The sequence below is a fragment of the Prionailurus viverrinus genome, chromosome D3 (assembly GCF_022837055.1).
Source record: "Prionailurus viverrinus isolate Anna chromosome D3, UM_Priviv_1.0, whole genome shotgun sequence".
In the NCBI taxonomy this organism is placed as follows: Eukaryota; Metazoa; Chordata; class Mammalia; order Carnivora; family Felidae; genus Prionailurus; species Prionailurus viverrinus.
The window spans coordinates 45,620,632-45,638,971 of NC_062572.1; the positions used below are offsets into that span (position 1 = coordinate 45,620,632).

The 18,340-nt window shown below is 39.1% G+C and overlaps 2 protein-coding genes across 13 annotated transcripts in view; one reads left to right on the forward strand and one right to left on the reverse strand.

The window, feature by feature from the left end:
• Nucleotides 1-11,221, forward strand: part of GREB1L (GREB1 like retinoic acid receptor coactivator) — a 287,573-nt gene extending 276,352 nt beyond the window's left edge. For 7 of the 9 annotated variants that reach the window (XM_047827102.1, XM_047827101.1, XM_047827106.1 and 4 more), the window contains 6 exons: nucleotides 1,392-1,557; nucleotides 2,469-2,696; nucleotides 3,828-3,969; nucleotides 4,803-5,003; nucleotides 6,772-6,910; nucleotides 8,474-11,221. In XM_047827102.1, coding sequence (XP_047683058.1) covers nucleotides 1,392-1,557; nucleotides 2,469-2,696; nucleotides 3,828-3,969; nucleotides 4,803-5,003; nucleotides 6,772-6,910; nucleotides 8,474-8,637 — 1,040 coding nt within the window. In that variant the 3' untranslated portion in view covers nucleotides 8,638-11,221. Of the gene's footprint in view, nucleotides 1-1,391; nucleotides 1,558-2,468; nucleotides 2,697-3,827; nucleotides 3,970-4,802; nucleotides 5,004-6,771; nucleotides 6,911-8,473 lie in introns of those variants that run through there. The other 2 variants (XM_047827107.1, XM_047827109.1) reach the window with 2 other exon arrangements.
• Nucleotides 11,222-14,960: 3,739 nt separating this feature from the next.
• Nucleotides 14,961-18,340, reverse strand: part of ESCO1 (establishment of sister chromatid cohesion N-acetyltransferase 1) — a 74,964-nt gene continuing 71,584 nt past the window's right edge. For all 4 annotated transcript variants that reach the window (XM_047827112.1, XM_047827110.1, XM_047827111.1 and 1 more), the window contains one exon: nucleotides 14,961-15,775. In XM_047827112.1, coding sequence (XP_047683068.1) covers nucleotides 15,628-15,775 — 148 coding nt within the window. In that variant the 3' untranslated portion in view covers nucleotides 14,961-15,627. The remainder of the gene's footprint in view (nucleotides 15,776-18,340) is intronic.

An 18,340-nucleotide genomic window follows, 5' to 3' on the forward strand; every position in this document is an offset into this window, starting at 1 on the left:
GTAAGGCAGATTTTCCTTCCTACTTCCAAACTATTTTTCTCTTTCCTCCATAGATTCAATAGCTTTTTTAGCCTCTTCATTTCATTACCTACATTTTGTTTCATTTTCGGATGTGCAAATTTGTCTAATAAAATGTGTCTAATATGTGATCTTTTCTTAAAATTCTAATTCCAGTGTAAAACATATGGTCTTATATTTGTTTCAGGTGTACAATATAGTGAATCAACAATTCTATACATTACTCAGTGCTCATCATGAGACGTGTACTCTTAATCCCCTTTACCCATTTCACCCCTCCCACCCTCCCACCTCCCTTGTAACCAACCATCTCTTCTCTATAGTTAAGAGTCTGTTTTTTGGTTTATCTCTCTTTTTTCTTCATTTGTTTTGTTTTTTAAATTCCACATATAAGTGAAATCATACGGTATTTGTCTTTCTCTGACTGGCTTATTTCACTTAGCATTATTTACAATAGCCAAATTATGGAAGCAACCTAAGTGTGCATCAATAGATGAAAGGAAGATGTGGCATATATACACAATGGAATGTTCACTATTAGAAGAATGAAATCTTACCATTTGCAACAACATGGATGGATCTGAGGAACATCATCTTAATATTCTCTATTACTGAGTACTTACCACGTTAGGCACTGTCTTGAGCACCACACAACAATCCTGTGAGATGGACATTACCATTGCATTCTTACAGGTAGAGAAACCAAGGCATTCACTCACAGCTAGAAAGTGGCGGTATCAGGATTTAAATGTAGGCAGCTTGGCTCCAGTCTTTTACTAGACCATATTGCCTCGGGGGGGGGGGTGTGCGGTGGAAAAGACTGTCTAAGGAAAGGATGCCAGTTTCCAGAATCTTCTTCAAAGAAGACATCGCTGTCAATCTCCTAAAGGTATCCAAAGCAGGGGATACTTTAGTGTAGGTTATTGCAAACTTGGCTACTCCCTAGTGCAGGACATGTGAGTGGTTGCTTCCAAGACTGAGAGCACATATTATCTTGGCTTTATAGAACTAACCAGTAATAAGTGTTTCCTCTATGTGGTATCCTCTGTCCCATCAAGGAAACTGGATTCTTTTCCCCTCAAAGTGTACTTCATGAATCATCTGCATCATCAAAGACAGCTCTGGTTTCTGGGCCCTTATCAAACCTAAAGTGAATCTCTGGTGATGGGCTCCGGAAATTGGCATTTTAAAGAGACTCCTTCAGTGATTCTTTTACTCATTTGAGAACCACTGCTCTGAATAATTGGTTGACCCTCCCATCCCACATGGCCACCATGTGAATAGGCATGCCTGCGGAGAGAATGTGAGCTGTCTGTGGGGTTTGGGTCAGGCCTGGGTGAAGGATGTACAGCTGTGGCTATGTTGCCTTCCAGGTGCTGCCAGGTTTCTCATTAAGGAGCTGTCCTACCACAATCTGGAACTGGAGAGGAACCGCCTGGAAGAACTGGGAGTTAAACGCCAGTGTGTCTGGCCTTTTATCGTTGTGATGGACGACTCGTGTGTTCTATGGAACATTCACAGTGTTCAGGATCAGACCAGGTAGTAGTATTTGCCAAGCAGTTCTAGGGGAGTATGGCCTAATGCTATGAAGGAGATGCTTTCCTTGGCTTATTATGCATGGAAGTAAATGAGAGAGGGACAGCTTTACAGAGCAATTATACAGAAGACAACCCTCACTAGCACTTTTCTTTAGATATTCACTGTGCCGTTAAATTTCTGGACTATTTCTGCATCATGGCTTTGGTTTGCTATAAAGTCTGTTGAAAGGCGCTATGAGTTAGAAAGTCCACTAGCTTCTGAATCACACCTGGTTTTTAATCTCAGCTCTGCTTGGTAACCTGCCTGGATGAAAAGTTAAAGTTATTTCATCTCTTTGTCTCAATTCTGTCATCTGTAAAATTAGGGCTGGGCCCAAATCAGTGGTTCTCCTGGTGAAGGGGCTCCACGAGGACCAGGGAATGTTAAACCTGGAAAAGTCCTATGCAGTAAATGGTCCCTAAATACCAGTAGCACCCCCACTGATGACCTCTCGGCCCTTCCTTCCAGCTCACACACTATGTTTCCACTGTGAATATGAAGCCAGTGACATTCTCAAATACTCCTTTACTATACCAGAATTACAACACTGGGAAGTATACTTGTGTGCTTCTAACCTCTGGCTCCCTTTCTTTGGTAACTTCTTGTTCATTAGTCATTTTGAGTTGGGCTGTTTTTTTCTGTCTTAAAAGTGGCAAGCTCCACCCCCAAAAGACCATTTCCTTAAGTTAGCAGTGACAGGCATCATGAAAACTAGGCTTGACGTCCTTTTCCATTCCAGGCTAATATAAAGTAAGCCAGCTAATTATATCTTTATGGGTATTAATAGTGTATAGTAGTGTTATCCCTTCAAAAATGATCCTCTCTCCGGTAATATTTATTGCTCTTATATAAACTAACTTGACATTTCATAGCCAGCCCATGGAAGCAGGAGTTTCCAGTAAGAATGTGTCCTTGAAGAGCGTCTTGCAGCATATTGAAGCAACACCAAAAATCATCCACTACGCAATCCTTGGCATACAGAAATGGAGCAGCAAGCTGACTTCTCAGAGCCTGAAAGCCCCATTCTCTAGGTGCCATGTGCATGACTTCATTCTCCTTAACATAGACTTGACTCAGAATGTGCAGTATGACTTCAACAGGTAAGTCGGGCCTCCTGGGTGCAAGCATTCCAGGCATGTTTGCTTCCGCCCAACAATGACCCCTATAATATGTTTGTTCCTCTGTCTTCGAAAACCTGAGAATCTCTTTTTATGGACAAGGAGGGAGAACTGGGATCACAAACCCCAAAGCCCCCCTTCATCCTCCTTTAAACTGACCCGGACCCTTAAATAATAATAATTACAACATGAAATGCTTAGAAAATGTATTTTAGCCATCTCAGTATTCAGCAAGAACTACAAGAGGGACAAAAACTTACATCAGTACAGATCAGTGTGGGTGGGTCCTTAACCCATTGAAGGTGAACTCTTCCATCCTCAGAAATCAGAAGTTAATCCTTCCCCTAAATGTTAGTAAGATCCAGAGATCTGGATCCTGTAGGGAGAAGCCAACAGGTGGGAATAAGCAGACTAGCCCTGGTCTTGCCTCCTGAATAAATAATGTCCACATCCTGGAAAATCCAAGATGGCCAAGTGAGGAATGTCAGGAACCATAAAGTCCTCGTACGTCAACCCCCAATCTGTAGCTATTAGAATATTCTGTAGCTATTTCATGGCAGATGATGTTTCATCCTGTTTGCAGCCAGGATTGTTAAACTGGGAGCACCTCTGCATCTCTGTCCCACAAGAATCCACAGAATGTGCAGTCAGTCCTGTTTCAGCTCAGGAATACCCAAGGCCTCATGGAATGTCTGGGTCCTAAGTCCTCTCACTTCCTCCTCCTTTTAACTCTGGCCTGTGAGCCCCTGAATTGAGCAGAGTTAAGAGGGTCAGCTCCATGAGAAGGCAAAGTTGATTCTGAGTCTGTCTCCTAACAGACTTTATGTATGTAATTAACATGGCTGGGATGTAGGGGCGCCTGGGTGGCTCAGTAGGTTAAATGTCTGACTCTTGATTTCAGCTCAGGTCATGATCCCAGGGTCGTGGGATCGAGCCCCGCATCAGGCTCTGTACTAAGCATGGAGCCTGCTTGCGATTCCCTCTCCCTCTGCCCTGCTTCGATGCTCACTCCCATGTTCTCATTCTCTCTCTCCGTCTCAGAACAAAACAAAACACAAATATGGCTGGGACGCGACAGGTAGTCAGAGATCTATTATTGTGATTATGATTTAGGTATTTCTGTGAAGATGTTGACTTTAACCTGAGAACAAACAGTAGTGGCCTGCTCATCTGCCGCTTTAATAACTTCAGTCTCATGAAGAAACATGTTCAGGTTGGAGGGCAAAGGGACTTTATCATTAAACCAAAGATTATGGTAAGTTTGCAAGCTTGATTCTACTGTTCTTTGTTATTAGGTACTGGCATTAATACTTGCCACTTGACTGGAAAGTGAGATAACGCAAGGGAGTCAGTTCTTAATGCCAAATATGCAGTCTGTCTCCTTACTGAGGATTCATCTAGAGTAAAACAAAAGATTTGAAAATTCAACAGATTTACATTTCTTTAGATTTAAGGCTTAACAATTCCTCCATCAAATCTTGTTTCAAACTTAACATTCTATCTTTATAAACTGGCAAAACTAACATTTTTACATTCTTTAATACATAAGAGAAATGTAAATTAAGATGCTTGTCTGGTCCTTTGCCAGTTTTGTTGTTGTTGTTGTTGTTTTAAGAAAGTAAGACCAATCAACACTTATTGAGGGTGAATTCCATGGACCTACCCTTTTCTGTTTAAGACATTTACTGTCTTAATAATTTATAACATGTGAACTCCCCAGTGCAGCTTAGAAGCCTCTTCGCTTTTATTTTTTGGATGTGCTGGGATGGGACTTAACGTGTCCACGTCCAGCAGCACTGTGAAAGGCTTCCTGTTGGTCCTCACCATGTTGCTAAATGCAGTAACTGTCAAACAAGCCTACATTTCCATTTTCTCCTGCCCTGGCTGTGCATTAAGTGAGACCCAACCTATTCCCAAGGGGGAAAAAAGTCCAGAACCCAAGAAGGACAAACTAACCTCTGAGCCTAGCATCTGTCACTGTGCTACTACTACTATTTGAGGACCATCAGCGTGCAATGCCATTTTTTCCTTGCCCGTTTCATCTAGTGACAGACCTATTTCCCATGATAATCTCGGCTCTGATTTCAGGTGTCAGAGAGCTTAGCACCCATCTTGCCCCTTCAGTATGTCTGTGCTCCCGACAGTGAACACACACTACTGGCAGCCCCTGCGCAGTTTCTCCTGGAGAAGTTCCTTCAGCATGCTTCCTACAAACTCTTCCCCAAAGCCATCCATAACTTCAAGAGTCCTGTGTTGGCCATTGACTGCTACCTTAACATTGGACCAGAGGTAAAGGGAAGAGGGCTGGTATTGTGCTTTTACCCATTTCCATCAATTTCTTTCCCATTCTAGCTCCCATTTGAAAGCTTAAATGGAGACAAAAAAGGAGCCTGTGACATACTCATACTGCAAAAGGCTCACACAAGATGTGATGGCAACTGTCCCTCCCCATCCCTACTTCTGCTGTCCACAGTGAGCCAGTGAATATGCAAAGCTTAGCTCAGAGGTCAGTTCCACTGAGCCTACCTCAGTGACTGTGGACAGAAGCAGTTGCTTGCCATCCTAAAACGTATCAGACTGTATTATAATCACGTGATGATGCTTCTCCACAAGACACAGTTCAAAGGCACACAGTGTCTTAGCCACTGTTTTAGGCAAAAGAGAAGCTCAGTGACTGCTGGACAATTTAGGGTTATCACAGGAGACCTTTGTAGCTGTCACTTCACCACTTCCCACTCTAGGATTTCTTTCTTTGCCATTGTTTCCTTATTTTGCATTCTTTCTCGTCTCAAATTCCCCATCAGTGTTAGTTTTTGCCACTTGCACCTTTGACCACTGATGGCCTTCAGGACTTTATTTAAGGGCTTCTGCCACGAAGCTTTCCTCTACAATTATTAGTAATATTTTAAAAATATTTAACTGTTCACTAACATCCTCTGTAAATAACTTAAAAGGTATAAAGAAAAAGAATCACTTGTAATGGGAATAGTAACATTTTGGTAAACCGTATTTTAGGTTTTCCTCTTTGTATGTATTAAAACATACATACATTCCTCTTTGTATGTATAAAACTCTTAGGTTTTCTTCTTTGTATGTATTAACATATACAATATCTTCAGACTGAAATCCAAATGTATTCAATTCTGGAAACTGATTTTTAAATCAATTTTACTGAAATTTCATAAGAATGAAAATGTAATCTACACCATGAGTTGTAGAAGATACCTTAAAAACCATTAGTATCTCTAAGTCGTGTGTCTAACCCAGGCCTCTAGACTCCTCCACCCCAGGGTCCAGGGTTCAAGATGTTAGACAACACAGTCTCAACACTACTACTAACAGCAACTAACAGTGAATACCTACTAAGTGGTTTACAGTGTTTATTTCATAAAACAGTCCTATGAAACAGGTACTACTATTATTTCGCCAGAGAAACTGAGGTATGGCAAAATGAAGGAAGCCGCTCAGTGTTACCCAGCTACTAAGCAGAGGAACCAGTATTTGGATCCAAGCCGTCAGGTGCAGTCATTAAGCCATGCCCCTGTTCTCAAGGTCTCCCAACTATCTTACCTCCGTGTAATTTTTATAAAGCTATCTTCTTTACATGAAAGCCATATAGAACTAAATACTTAAAATTATGCACTGCTTGAAGCTTCTGTCTGAAAATTTAAGTGTATTTAAATGAAAAGCTGATTACCTTATTGATGAGGATTTAAAAAAATTAAACATTTCATCCCAAGTGTGCCTTTTTGTGGAAGACCATTTTTCATTTTTACAAAGACATTTAGGTGGAGAGGCCTGTTTCATTTCTTACTACTAATTCTCTCGTAACTGTCCTTTATCAAGAGAAACAAGATGTAAATAGGTTAAAACTTGGCACACTAAATAAAAGAGGTGCAGAATTTAAATAACCAACCTATTTGTTTCTATTTAAAAAATGTATGTCCTTTACCTTACCCTGGAATAACTAAATAGGCAGGTACTGACTTATTCAGCTGAAGTGCAGATGTTTTGCCTGCTTTTTGAAATGCCCGTGCTGTCTGCTTGATGATTCCAGGTGGCCATATGCTACATCAGCTCCAGACCCCACTCCAGCAATGTCAACTGTGAAGGGGTGTTTTTCAGTGGACTTCTCTTGTACCTCTGTGACTCTTTTGTAGGTGCTGATCTTCTGAAGAAATTTAAGTTTCTAAAAGGTATACCAAATTTAGTGTCTTTTGTTTGTGAATGCCATTGTTCCTGCTGAACAAAATAGGGAAGTGAGCCAAAAAGCACTTTAATAATCTTTTTTGCCAGTGAACTGAATACCCTGCTTATTTTAAACGAGGACCATGATTTTCTTAACTGGGGTGTGGGTGGAATCAAGTCCATCATACCAGGACAGAATACAGATAGATGGCCAGAAATGTGACCACATTAAATATGTTTTTACCATTAATTCTAGAAAAGAATGATGCAGTGCAAGAAGAGAAATAATGCTTTTCAAATAATCTCATTGTAATAAAACTCATCTTAATGAGATGTGATTCTGGTATAGAAGCTAAAGTTGCTTCAACAGGTATGCACTGTACAAAAAGATCTGCCCAAGGACAAACTGCAGATTATGTATCATGAATAATCCTGACAAGATGACCTCTGAAGTCGGTGAACAAAGTATGATTCACCATACTGTGCACAGGCCACTGTGAAAAAACAGTATAGAGGTTCCTCAAAAATTTAAAATAGAATTGGGGCACCTGGGTGGCTCAGTCGGCCGAGCACTGGACTTCGGCTCAGGTCATGATCTCACTGCTCTTGAGTTTGAGCCCCGCGTCGGGCTCTGTGCTGACTGCTCAGAGCCTGGAGCCTGCTTTGGATTCTGTCTCTCCTTCCCTCTCTCTGCCTCTACCCCGCTCACACGCTGTCAATCACTCTCTCAAAAATAAATAAACATTAAAAAAAAAAAAAAAGAACCATATTATCCAGTATTCCACTACTGGGTATTTAAAGAAAATAAAAGATATATGCAACCCTATGTTTACTGCAGCATTATTTACAATAGCCAAAATATGTAAGCTACCCAAGTGTCCCTCCATAGATGAATCAGTAAGGAAGATGTATTTGTATATAATGGCATATGACTCGGCCATTAAAAAGGAGGTCTTGCTTTTGCAACAGCATGGATGGACCTGGGTATATGATGCTAAGTGAAGTAAGTCAGAGAAACAAATACTATATGATTTCACTCATGTAGAATTTAAGAATAGATGAACATGTGTATTTACATATGCATAAAATACATATGGAACAGTGAGGGAGGGAGGTTGCCTCTCAGGGGACATTTGGCATTATCTGGAGACATTTCAGACTATCACACTGGAAAGTGCTGCTGGCATATAGTGAGTAAAAGAGAAGCCAAGGATGCTGCTAAAATATCCTATAAGAACAGAACAGCCCCCATAACAGAATTATCCAGTGGTGCCAAGGTGGAGAACCCCTGCTCTAGACACATAGAACATTGGTTTTACCATCGGTTACCACAGGGGAAGGGGAGATTTTTTACTTTACACTCTTAACTTTTGAATCTGATAACTCAAAACTTGAGTTTATTTTTGAACTCAAATAAGATGAAAATTATAATGAGCAGTTGTGACAGGTTACTTACCTATATGTTGGTTCTCAGATGTGTCAGCTTAGAGGACATAATCAGAAAAAGATGATAGGCTCTTCATAATTTCAATCCCTGAACCTAAGATGCACTTCTGCCTTTTTTTCTGAAGGTGCTACCCTGTGTGTCATCTGCCAAGACAGAAGCTCCTTACGCCAAACAATTGTCCGCTTAGAGCTGGAGGATGAGTGGCAGTTCCGCCTCCGAGACGAGTTTCAAACTGCTAACAGCAGTGATGACAAGCCCCTCTACTTTCTTACTGGCCGCCACGTATGACCTTTCGGAGACACCAAAAATAGCAAAGGGATGCCTAGGTGGGGTGGGGCAGAAACATTTATTTGGGATTTTTTTTCCTTTAAAGTACAATCACTGTGGAGCAAAGTGCAACATATTTGTTCTCCAAAGAAATCCGCCCCTCCAACCCCAATCTGAGGCAGGTCTCTGGGGTATCACTCTCTTTCAGTTCCACTTTTGGGACCTTCAATTCAGGTTAACTCCACCCTAGGCAGTTATGCAATTACTTAAGACATGGTCTGCCATGGGAGCCTGAGGAGGGTGTACTTTGGAGAAATAATGTGGAGTTTGCATTGTTTTTTCTACTATACTGTGTTAGGGGGAAAACGGACTCTCAGCATTAGCTAGCCTGAATGTGTTACATGAGACTCACACCACTGGTGTGGAATTAAATGAAGATTAACGTTTGAGGCCTGAACCCTCAGTTTCTCTTCAGATCTGTACTTTGGTACAGTACTACTCAGGGGTCTGAAATGATAGAATGTAGAAGATATTTGTATTTTAAAAAAAAAGAAGTAGCTTTGTCTTTCTCTGTGCAGTGTTAGTTTAAGATTTATAATCTTATATGTATTGAAACTTTTGGCAAAATTTCCACACGAGTTAAAAGTTTACTATTTGAACAAACAAATCAGTAAATGCAGAGCAGGCACTGTATGCATTTATGCAGCTTCTCCTTGCTGAAATTCCTTTGGTTTTTTTTCATTCTTTAAAAACCTTTCCAGTCTCTAAGCACACTATGTCTATGAGAATATGGAACAGAGTTTAAACTTGTACAAGGAGAACCTAATTCAGTAGTTGAGCCAATTAAGCAGCTTTCAGCAGTCACCCCATACCCACCCTGTTTGGTTGGGATTAAGCAGTTGGCACCAGCAAAGCTAAATGTCAGGCTCTGGTTCTGTGTGGAATGGAACTAGTTTGTTTCTTTTCATGGCCTCAAGCAAAGCTTCCTTTAATAAAAAATACACTGAATAAATATCAGCTACCTTATATAGACAACAACACAAAAACTGCTGAAATGGGAAACAGAGCCATAGAAAGACCACTGTTTTAATCTTACCAGTGATTCTTTTGTGAGGAGTAAGAAAGATTCCATTAAAAGTCTCTGACTCACTAAAATCGGTAGGGGGTGTTTTTTCAGTACCAACAGTGTAAGTTTCTCACCATGTATTTTAATCAAACCCAGACTTTTAGAAAATGTTCTAGAACAAATGAAGTCCTTTGGAAGTTTGTGCTTAAATTACTCTAGTTCTCATCATTCAACAATTTGACATTTTTCTCATGAGCCCACACATACCACTTAAAATGGCCATTTTTACTTGAATTGAAGTCTTACTTATGGCCTGAAACTACTGAGAGGTGGCTGACTCAGCCTGCATTTACTTAGAACAAATAACGTTAACTGACCAGCTTTATTAGCTTGTGGTAACAAGGAGTTTACAGTAGTGAAAAAATGGAATGTACTAATCTGAAAATGGTTTGCAGATCTCTTGGTTTTAATATAGCTTACGATGCTTTAAATGTATTTTGAAATGAACAATTCCTTTAAACCCCATTTTAAATTCTCCTTCAACGAGGATCTGCCTTATGTATACTTTAAAAATACTCATAATTTCAGTACAGAATTTTTGGTAAAGAGGTACGTTTTGAAGCAGGTTGATTTAGATATGAATGTATTTCAATTGTTCCTGTTTTGTTGAAAGGGCCTAATGCAGAGGATATCAAGAAACCCACTGTGCAATATTCCAATATTTATAGGGCAAATAAAATACTTGAAATAATCCCAAAACACTTGTAACTGGGGCAGATGGCCTCTCAGGGTTTCTTCTGGCTTTCAAAGTCTTTATAAAGTGTGTTTTTTTAAAGTAGTAACCTTAGATGCAGGTACTCCATATTAGGGCTGTACTCTGAAAAATCAAATGATTATGATCTCTTAAATACTATTAAACCCTGTGGAAGAAAAATGCCAGAACAAAGCCAAAGACCATCACCCCAAAGATGGAGAACTCAAACTGACCTGCCTATTCTTCTCAATGCCTATCTTACTAAGGTTTGGATCTTTTAAAATCATCTTATCAGTATAATTCCTTAGAGAACGTTAGGTCCTTCTCCTTTAAGGATAAAATTGCACAAGCACAGGACACCATGATTTGTTAATACATACCTTGGTGTGTTCAGCTTCAAGCCTTGCCATCCTTTAAAACATTGTGGTATGAATGTGTTTGCTAGGCCTGCATAATAATTGATCTATAGACCTGTTGAACCTTGCCATGTATGACAGTTCACACAGGTTAATACTGAATGTAAACTAAAATTAGAATAAGAATTGTTGTGTTCAATTATTTTGGCTGTAATTTATGCAACTGCTTTTTGTGATTCTTAGAAAAGGAAGCACCTGTGTTACCTTATTACTGTAAAATTTTCTTAACCAAAATTTGGTGAATTACACTAGTCGGTCTACCTCACATTTTGTTTATGATTCTAAATTGTCTTTTAAGTTGTGTCTACTGTATGTTGTCTTTTCATTTAATTTGGTGAATGTATTAAAATTCTCTCCCATCCCCTTAAACAGGAAAAGTGTTTTCTTTACCCTGATTTTCTGGTATGTCCAAAAAGACTGGAAGTCCACAGATCACAGGCTGGATGACTCTAAGATTCAACTATTCTCACCTAACAGTTCAAGAAAGTGTTAAATAAATACTTGTTGAGTGAAAAGCTATAGCTTATACAAAGAAGATGTACACACATATAAAGTATCCACACATCATGCCCATTTGCAGAGTTCCATATTATGGATGACAGATCTTACAAATGATGACTATTAAAGAGGCATTAGAAATATTCATAGTATAACCCCAATCTTTTATAGATGGCAACTGTATTCATTTTGGTGTCCTTAGAAACAGAACTTTGGGTTGCTAGAACTGTGTAGTATGACATGAGGTGTTCATCTCCATTTCCAAACTACCTAAAGAATAACTTTGTTATTTCAGAAAAATGGCTTTCAGTTCTATTAAGTAAAGAGTGCTAGCATAGTAGACTTTGCTACAGAACCATGAGAACTCTCTTCTAGGGGTGTCTGGGTGGCTCAGTTAAGTGGCCGACTCTTGATTTTGGCTCATGAACTCACAGTTCGTAAGAGCGAGTCCTGGGTCGGGCTCTGCACTGACAGTGTGGAGCCTGCTTGGGATTCTCTCTCTCTCTCCCCCTCTTCCCCTGCGCCTGCTTGCACACACTCTCTCAAGCTTTAAAACAAAACAAAACACACTCTCTCAAGCTTTAAAACAAAACAGAAACACTCTTCTAGGCCAAGGACCCCTGGCTGTTACCTCAGGAGAGACGATAATAAACATTTGTTGAGTGTGGTGACAGATTTGGGAGCAAGCAGAAACTGCCAGAGATCCACTACATACTCCAAAGCAGCTGCTCCATTGGAAAGACTTAAAGCTGTGGATCTGATTGCTATTCCTTTGGATTCAACTACCTAAAGCTGGAATAACTTTCAGTTTATTCCAGGGAACAAATATCCCTCAGGCCTCTCTTTAGTCATGGAAACTGGCCCTTAAGCTTTCTCCAGGTCTAGGAGAATTCTGCCCTAGCACTGAAACCCTGGTTTCACTGAAAGAAACCATCACTAAAGATATTTCAGTAAGGGCCTCTGAGGCCAAGGGTTAAAGCCATTCATTCACACAATAAATTCCTTCTGCTCTTAACTTTCAAGTGCTGAGCTAAGGAAAGCAACTACTTCAGTGACTATGACAAAAGATGAAATAAGTTCTAAGAAAAAAAGCAAGTTGTTTTCTGACCACTTCTTTGTTCTCTAAGTAGTCCAGTGTATTTTATTTTACTAGAATGGTATGGCAGGAGGAGGGGTTATTATAAGACAGTTATCTTCCCTTTATCTGCCCAAAGGCCCAAGAGCCATGAGAATAGGTCAAAGACATACATATGTCTACCTTCCATAAATCAAATCAGCAACTGTAACTCCTGGTGACATATGGTTAGGCAGGTCTCTATCTGTGTTCCTATCCAGACACCCTAGCTGGGCAGCCACACAATGTAAGCAAGAACAATTAAAATATCAATGCATGTCTATTATACTTACTGTCCTTAAGATAGTCATACTTCACCCAATGGTAAAATACTGATTTTTTAATTCTTGCAAAATAAAAACACTGCACGTCCTTGTAAACAAGGGCATAACCATAAAACCTTGTGGTTCCTGTCTATACTTGTAGTTTCTAGAACATCTATACAGCAGGTATTTTTATAATGAACCAACAACTATTCAAGGGCAGCTGACAAATTCATAGGCATCTTTAGATCATCACAATTACAGAATCAACTTATTTTGAAGTTTGACTGTGGCCATTAGTGGATACTCACAGTGTCCATTACTGCCTCCACCACTCTGAAAAGACCACTCTTCTTTTTCTAGTGTCACTCTTCAGCCTTCAATTGTGATATGACAGTGCTGACCATTCTTGATTCTTGAAACTCTTCCTTTGGTTTCTACCACTCTCTTCTGATCCTCTGACCTCTTCCCAGGTACTCTTCTTCAAGACTCTTAAATGATGGTATTCCTCACAACTCTCTCCTTCCATGTCATTTTACAAACCTCAGGGTGGGGACATCTCCTCTAAACCTCTGAATAATTGTTAAATTTCCTTAGTTCAAACTTCTCTCAAACTCTAGATCAACATATCCAATTATATACCAAACAGGTGTCTCCCCTTGGAGATTCTGCAACCACGTCAAAATCTTTACCAAAATTGAGCTCATCCTTCCTAGTCCAATTCTCCCAGTAATTCTCCAGTATTCCCTTCTGAGCCAATCCATCTATTCAGTTACTCAAAATTCCAAATTACCCTAAATTCTTTGCCATGATCCTTCTCTGGCCAGTTATCAACTCTTTTGATTCTTCCATTTTGTCTCCTCAAAGTTTATCTGTTTCCTCATCTTCATCAACACATCATAACTTCAGCGTTTCAACATTTTTCACCCAGACTCCTATAAAGCAGTCTCTTAATCTCTAAATTCCAGATTCTTCACTTGAGTTGTCATGACAATTAAATAAAATAATGCAGCACTATATTAAAGGTGTGACACATAGCAAACACTCAAAAGTTAGATGTTACTAATACTATTCTTACAGAAACACCTAGATTGTAAAAGTTATTTGAGGGGCTGTTTCTCCAATATAAACATGAAAACAGTCTTCCTAGTAATTGTAACATTTAAGCCAACCAAAAGATATATATTCTCTACTCCCAGGTCCCCTAGAAAACACCAACTCTGGCTCCCCAAAGCAGCATACCACGTTTCTATGCAAACTGGATCTGTATTATGAGATTAACAGTTAATAGAGCATCTATACTATACACAAAAATTGCATGCTCTTTTTAAAAAGTTACAGTCCCTGTCAGGCAAATGATGACACCAGGGGTGACTGTAAGAGTTTAAAGTACAAAGGCAAGGGAGTGTCAAAAGTCAGACCATTATGATGAGTCAAAGGGAAATATTTACACCCCTACAAAGAAGAGTACAGAGCCTTATGCCACTCTATAAATGTGAAAAGCATACATCTATAGGGGGATAAAATACACACCTGATAATTTAAAGCTCTAAATTTCAGCTGGTTTTTAATAAAGACATGATTATCATTTCAGCTCATAAAAATAATCTATGTTAGACCATAGTGGTGCTTCATTCTTGGGCTATGGCTCTTTCTTCAAAAGATCAGAGTATTTCCATGTTAGGATTTTGCTTTTTGAAGACCAAGTTCAGAATTGTTACTGACATACTGATCCTTTGGCAAAATGGTGAAACTTTTAAGAAGCCACTATTTTAATTCTATTTTAAGGTATCAAATTTAACTCCCTGAAAAAGCACAAATGACAACACACTGTCATCACATTTATCACTTAGAAAAGGCTATCAAGTATTTTATTATTTTATTCTACATTATATACAAGGTCATAAAAGGCCACAGCAGTTTTTCAACATATAAACCCTTTAAAGTAGAGGGCACTATGAAGGATAGACAAGTATCAAAATGAAGTCCAGTAACGCAGGCATATACTCAGTGTAGTATTTCTGAGGAATAACAAAGCAGATACCAAGTCATCCATAGTTAGCTTACAACGATTCCACAGGTTTTTATAAAACCTCTTTGGGATCTGTTACTAGCCTAAGTGTACCCAATTAACATTTATTTTAAGAAATAAAACCAGAATGAAAGAATAATAAACTTTAGAGGGTATTTTCTAATTCTAGTCACTACAATAAAGCTCTCCAAGAAGGAAAGCCTCTATTCTATACCACCTTCCACTTCCTCCTGCATCGAGAATAGGAAAGAAAGAAATGGAAGAAAATGCTCAATATTCCAAATTCTTCCTGCTTATTTGGAACTTCGCTTTTTTGCAGGGGTTCCTTCAAAATGTATTTCAGACCCTTTAACAATTAGCTTTGAATTCCTAAATAGGCAATATTGCACCCTCCTTGAACAGTAACTCAAAAACATTGTTTTCCGCTCTGTAAAAATACAATCTTTAAAACTATAACTGGTATCAGCAGATCAATATAAAAAAATACAGTACCAAGCTACACTGGTATATTTCCATATTAAGAACTTCAAAATATACTTATCACTGAGACCATAGTCCTTGCATTAGTTTTCAGTCCACTATGAACAATTATCTGCTGCATGTAAACATGTCTAAATAACTATAGATAAAATACATCAATCATAAATTTCTGTAAAAGATAATAAAATATCTTCTTTAAAAAACAAAACAATAATAAGCTATTACTGCATTGTTTCCAATTTTATGAAAATGGAACAACCTTATGGTTGTTGCCAGTCCTGAGTTCATTGTAATAAAAATGGCCCTAGTTCCTGGTTAAAGTCAGCAACCAATCCATTCTCTTCAGTAGATGTCTTCTAGTACTGCAAGCAAGAGGCAAGAATTTGTTTTAAGTGTTATTTTGTCCATTAATAAAATTATATACCAGAAACTGACCAGTGCCACAGTACTGTGTTGCAAAGAGTTTTCCATCAGGAGTGGGATCTGAGAAAGCAATTTCTTCTTTACTCAAATATGAGCCATATATAAAGTTACTCCTATTAAAAAAAAAAGGGGGGGGGGTGTGAAAGGGTAAAAAAAAAAAAAATTAATATCTTTATCATTAAAATTGGAAAAACCTGTCAAAGACAATTTGACCAGAAAGACTTTTCAGGTAATGTTTATGTTCTAAAAATCATTGAAAATAACTGTTCACATAGATTATTAATAATGTGAGGTAAAAAAATTTTTAGGATGGGAATGCAAGCTAGTGCAGCCATTGTGGAAAACAGTATGGAGGTTCCTTAAAAAACTAAAAATAGAACTACCCTATGACCCAGCAATTGCACTCTAGGTATTTATCCAAGGGATACAGGTATACTGATTTGAAGGGACACATGCACCCCAATGTTTATAGCAGCACTATCAACAATAGCCAAAGTATGGAAAGAGCCCAAATGTCCATCGATGGATGAATGGATAAAGAAGAGGTGGTATCTATATACAATGGAATGTTACTCGGCAGTCAAAAAGAATGAAATCTTGTCATTTGCAACTACATGGATGGAACTGGAGGGTATTATGCTAAGTGAAATTAGAGAAAGACAAAAATCACATGACTTCACTCATATGAGGACTTTAAGAGACAAAACAGATGAACATAAGGGAAGGGAAACAAAAATAATATAAAAACAGGGAAGGGGACAAAACAGAAGAGGCTCATAAATATGGAGAACTGACAGAGGGTTACAGCAAGGGGTGTGGGGGGGATGGGCTAAATGGGGAAGGGGCACTAAGGAATCTACTCCTGAAATCATTGTTGCCCTATATGCTAACTGATTTGGATGTAAATTTTAAAACTTTATTAAATTAAAAAAAATTTTTTTAGGAAAGCAACAACGGTTTTAAAAACATTTACTCAACACCTTTTCATGATAAAAACACTCAACAAATCAGAGTAGAAGGAACTTTCTCAACCTGATAAAGAGCATCAGAGAACATTAAAGTTAATGTGAAGACTGAAAAGTGTCCCCCAGAGATCAGGAACAAGTTAAGGCTATCTGTGTTTGCACCTCTTCCATTCAATAGTGTACTTAACTGCAGGCTCTAGTCAGGGCAAGTAGACAAGGAAAAGGAACTAAAAACCAGATCAGGAAGGAAGAAGTAAAAAAACTCTTTTTGGACACTTTTGGATGATCTTATATATACAAAAATCCTAAGGAATTCACACACAAAAAATATTAGATCTAATTAAAAAGGAGTTCTGCAAGGTTGCAGGATACAAGATCAAGATTAAAAAATTAATTGGGGGTGCGCCTGGGTGGCTCAGTCAGTTGAGCGTCTGACTTCGGCTCAGGTCATGATCTCATGGCTCGTGAGTTCAAGCCCCACATCAGGCTCTGTGCTGACAGCTCGGAGCCTGGAGCCTGCTTCTGATTCTGTGTTTCCCTCTCTCTCTGCCCCTCCCCTGCTCTCTCTCTCTCTCTCTCTCAAAAATAAGTAAACATTAATAAAATTAAAAAAAAATTAATTGGGGCGCCTGGGTGGCTCAGTCCATTAAATATCTGACCTCAGCTCAGGTCATGATCTTGTAGTTTGAGTTTGAGCCCCTCATCGGGCTCTGTGCTGACAGCTCAGAGACTGGAGCCTGCTTCAGATTCTATCTCTCCCTCTCTGCCCCTCCCCTGCTTGTGCAAAAAATGAATAAACATTAAAAAATTTTTTTTAATTAATTAGATTTCTATATACCTGAAATTAACTATCTCAGGAGTAAGTTTAACAAAAGAAGCGTAAAACCTGGAAACTTAAATAAAGAGAAAGATAACCCGTGTTTATGAATCAGATCTATGGCTGCTTTTGCAGAAATTAACAAACTGGTGTCCTAAAACTCATATGGAAATGGAAAAGTCATTGAATAGTCAAAAGAATCTTAAAAAAAGAACAAAACTGAAGAAGTCACACTTCCTTATTTTACAACATACTACAAAGCTACAGAATTGAAAACAGTGTGCTACTGGCATAAGAACAGATCAATGGAATAGAATTGAAGACTCCAGATATAAAACCCTGACAATCAATGATTTCAGACATGGGTGCAGAGACCATTTGATGGAAAAGACCAGTCTATTTAACAAATGGTGCTGGGACAACTGGATATCCATATAAAAAAAAAAAAAAATGAGTTTGGGGGCTCCTGGGTGCCTCAGGTAAGCATCCAACTTCAGCTCAGGTCATGGTCTCACGGTTCCGTGAGATCGAGCCCCATGTCGAGCTCTGTGCAGACAGCTCAGAACCTGGAGCCTGCTCCAGATTCTATGTCTCCCTCTTTCTGTGCCTCTCCCCTGCTCATGCTTTCAAAAATAAACGTTAGGGGCGCCTGGGTGGCGCAGTCGGTTAAGCGTCCGACTTCAGCCAGGTCACGATCTCGCGGTCCGTGAGCTCGAGCCCCGCGTCGGGCTCTGGGCTGATGGCTCAGAGCCTGGAGCCTGTTTCTGATTCTGTGTCTCCCTCTCTGCTCCTCCCCCGTTCATGCTCTGTCTCTCTCTGTCCCAAAAATAAATAAACGTTGAAAAAAAAAATAATAATAAAATAAACGTTAAAAAAAAAAAAAAAAAGAATGAGGT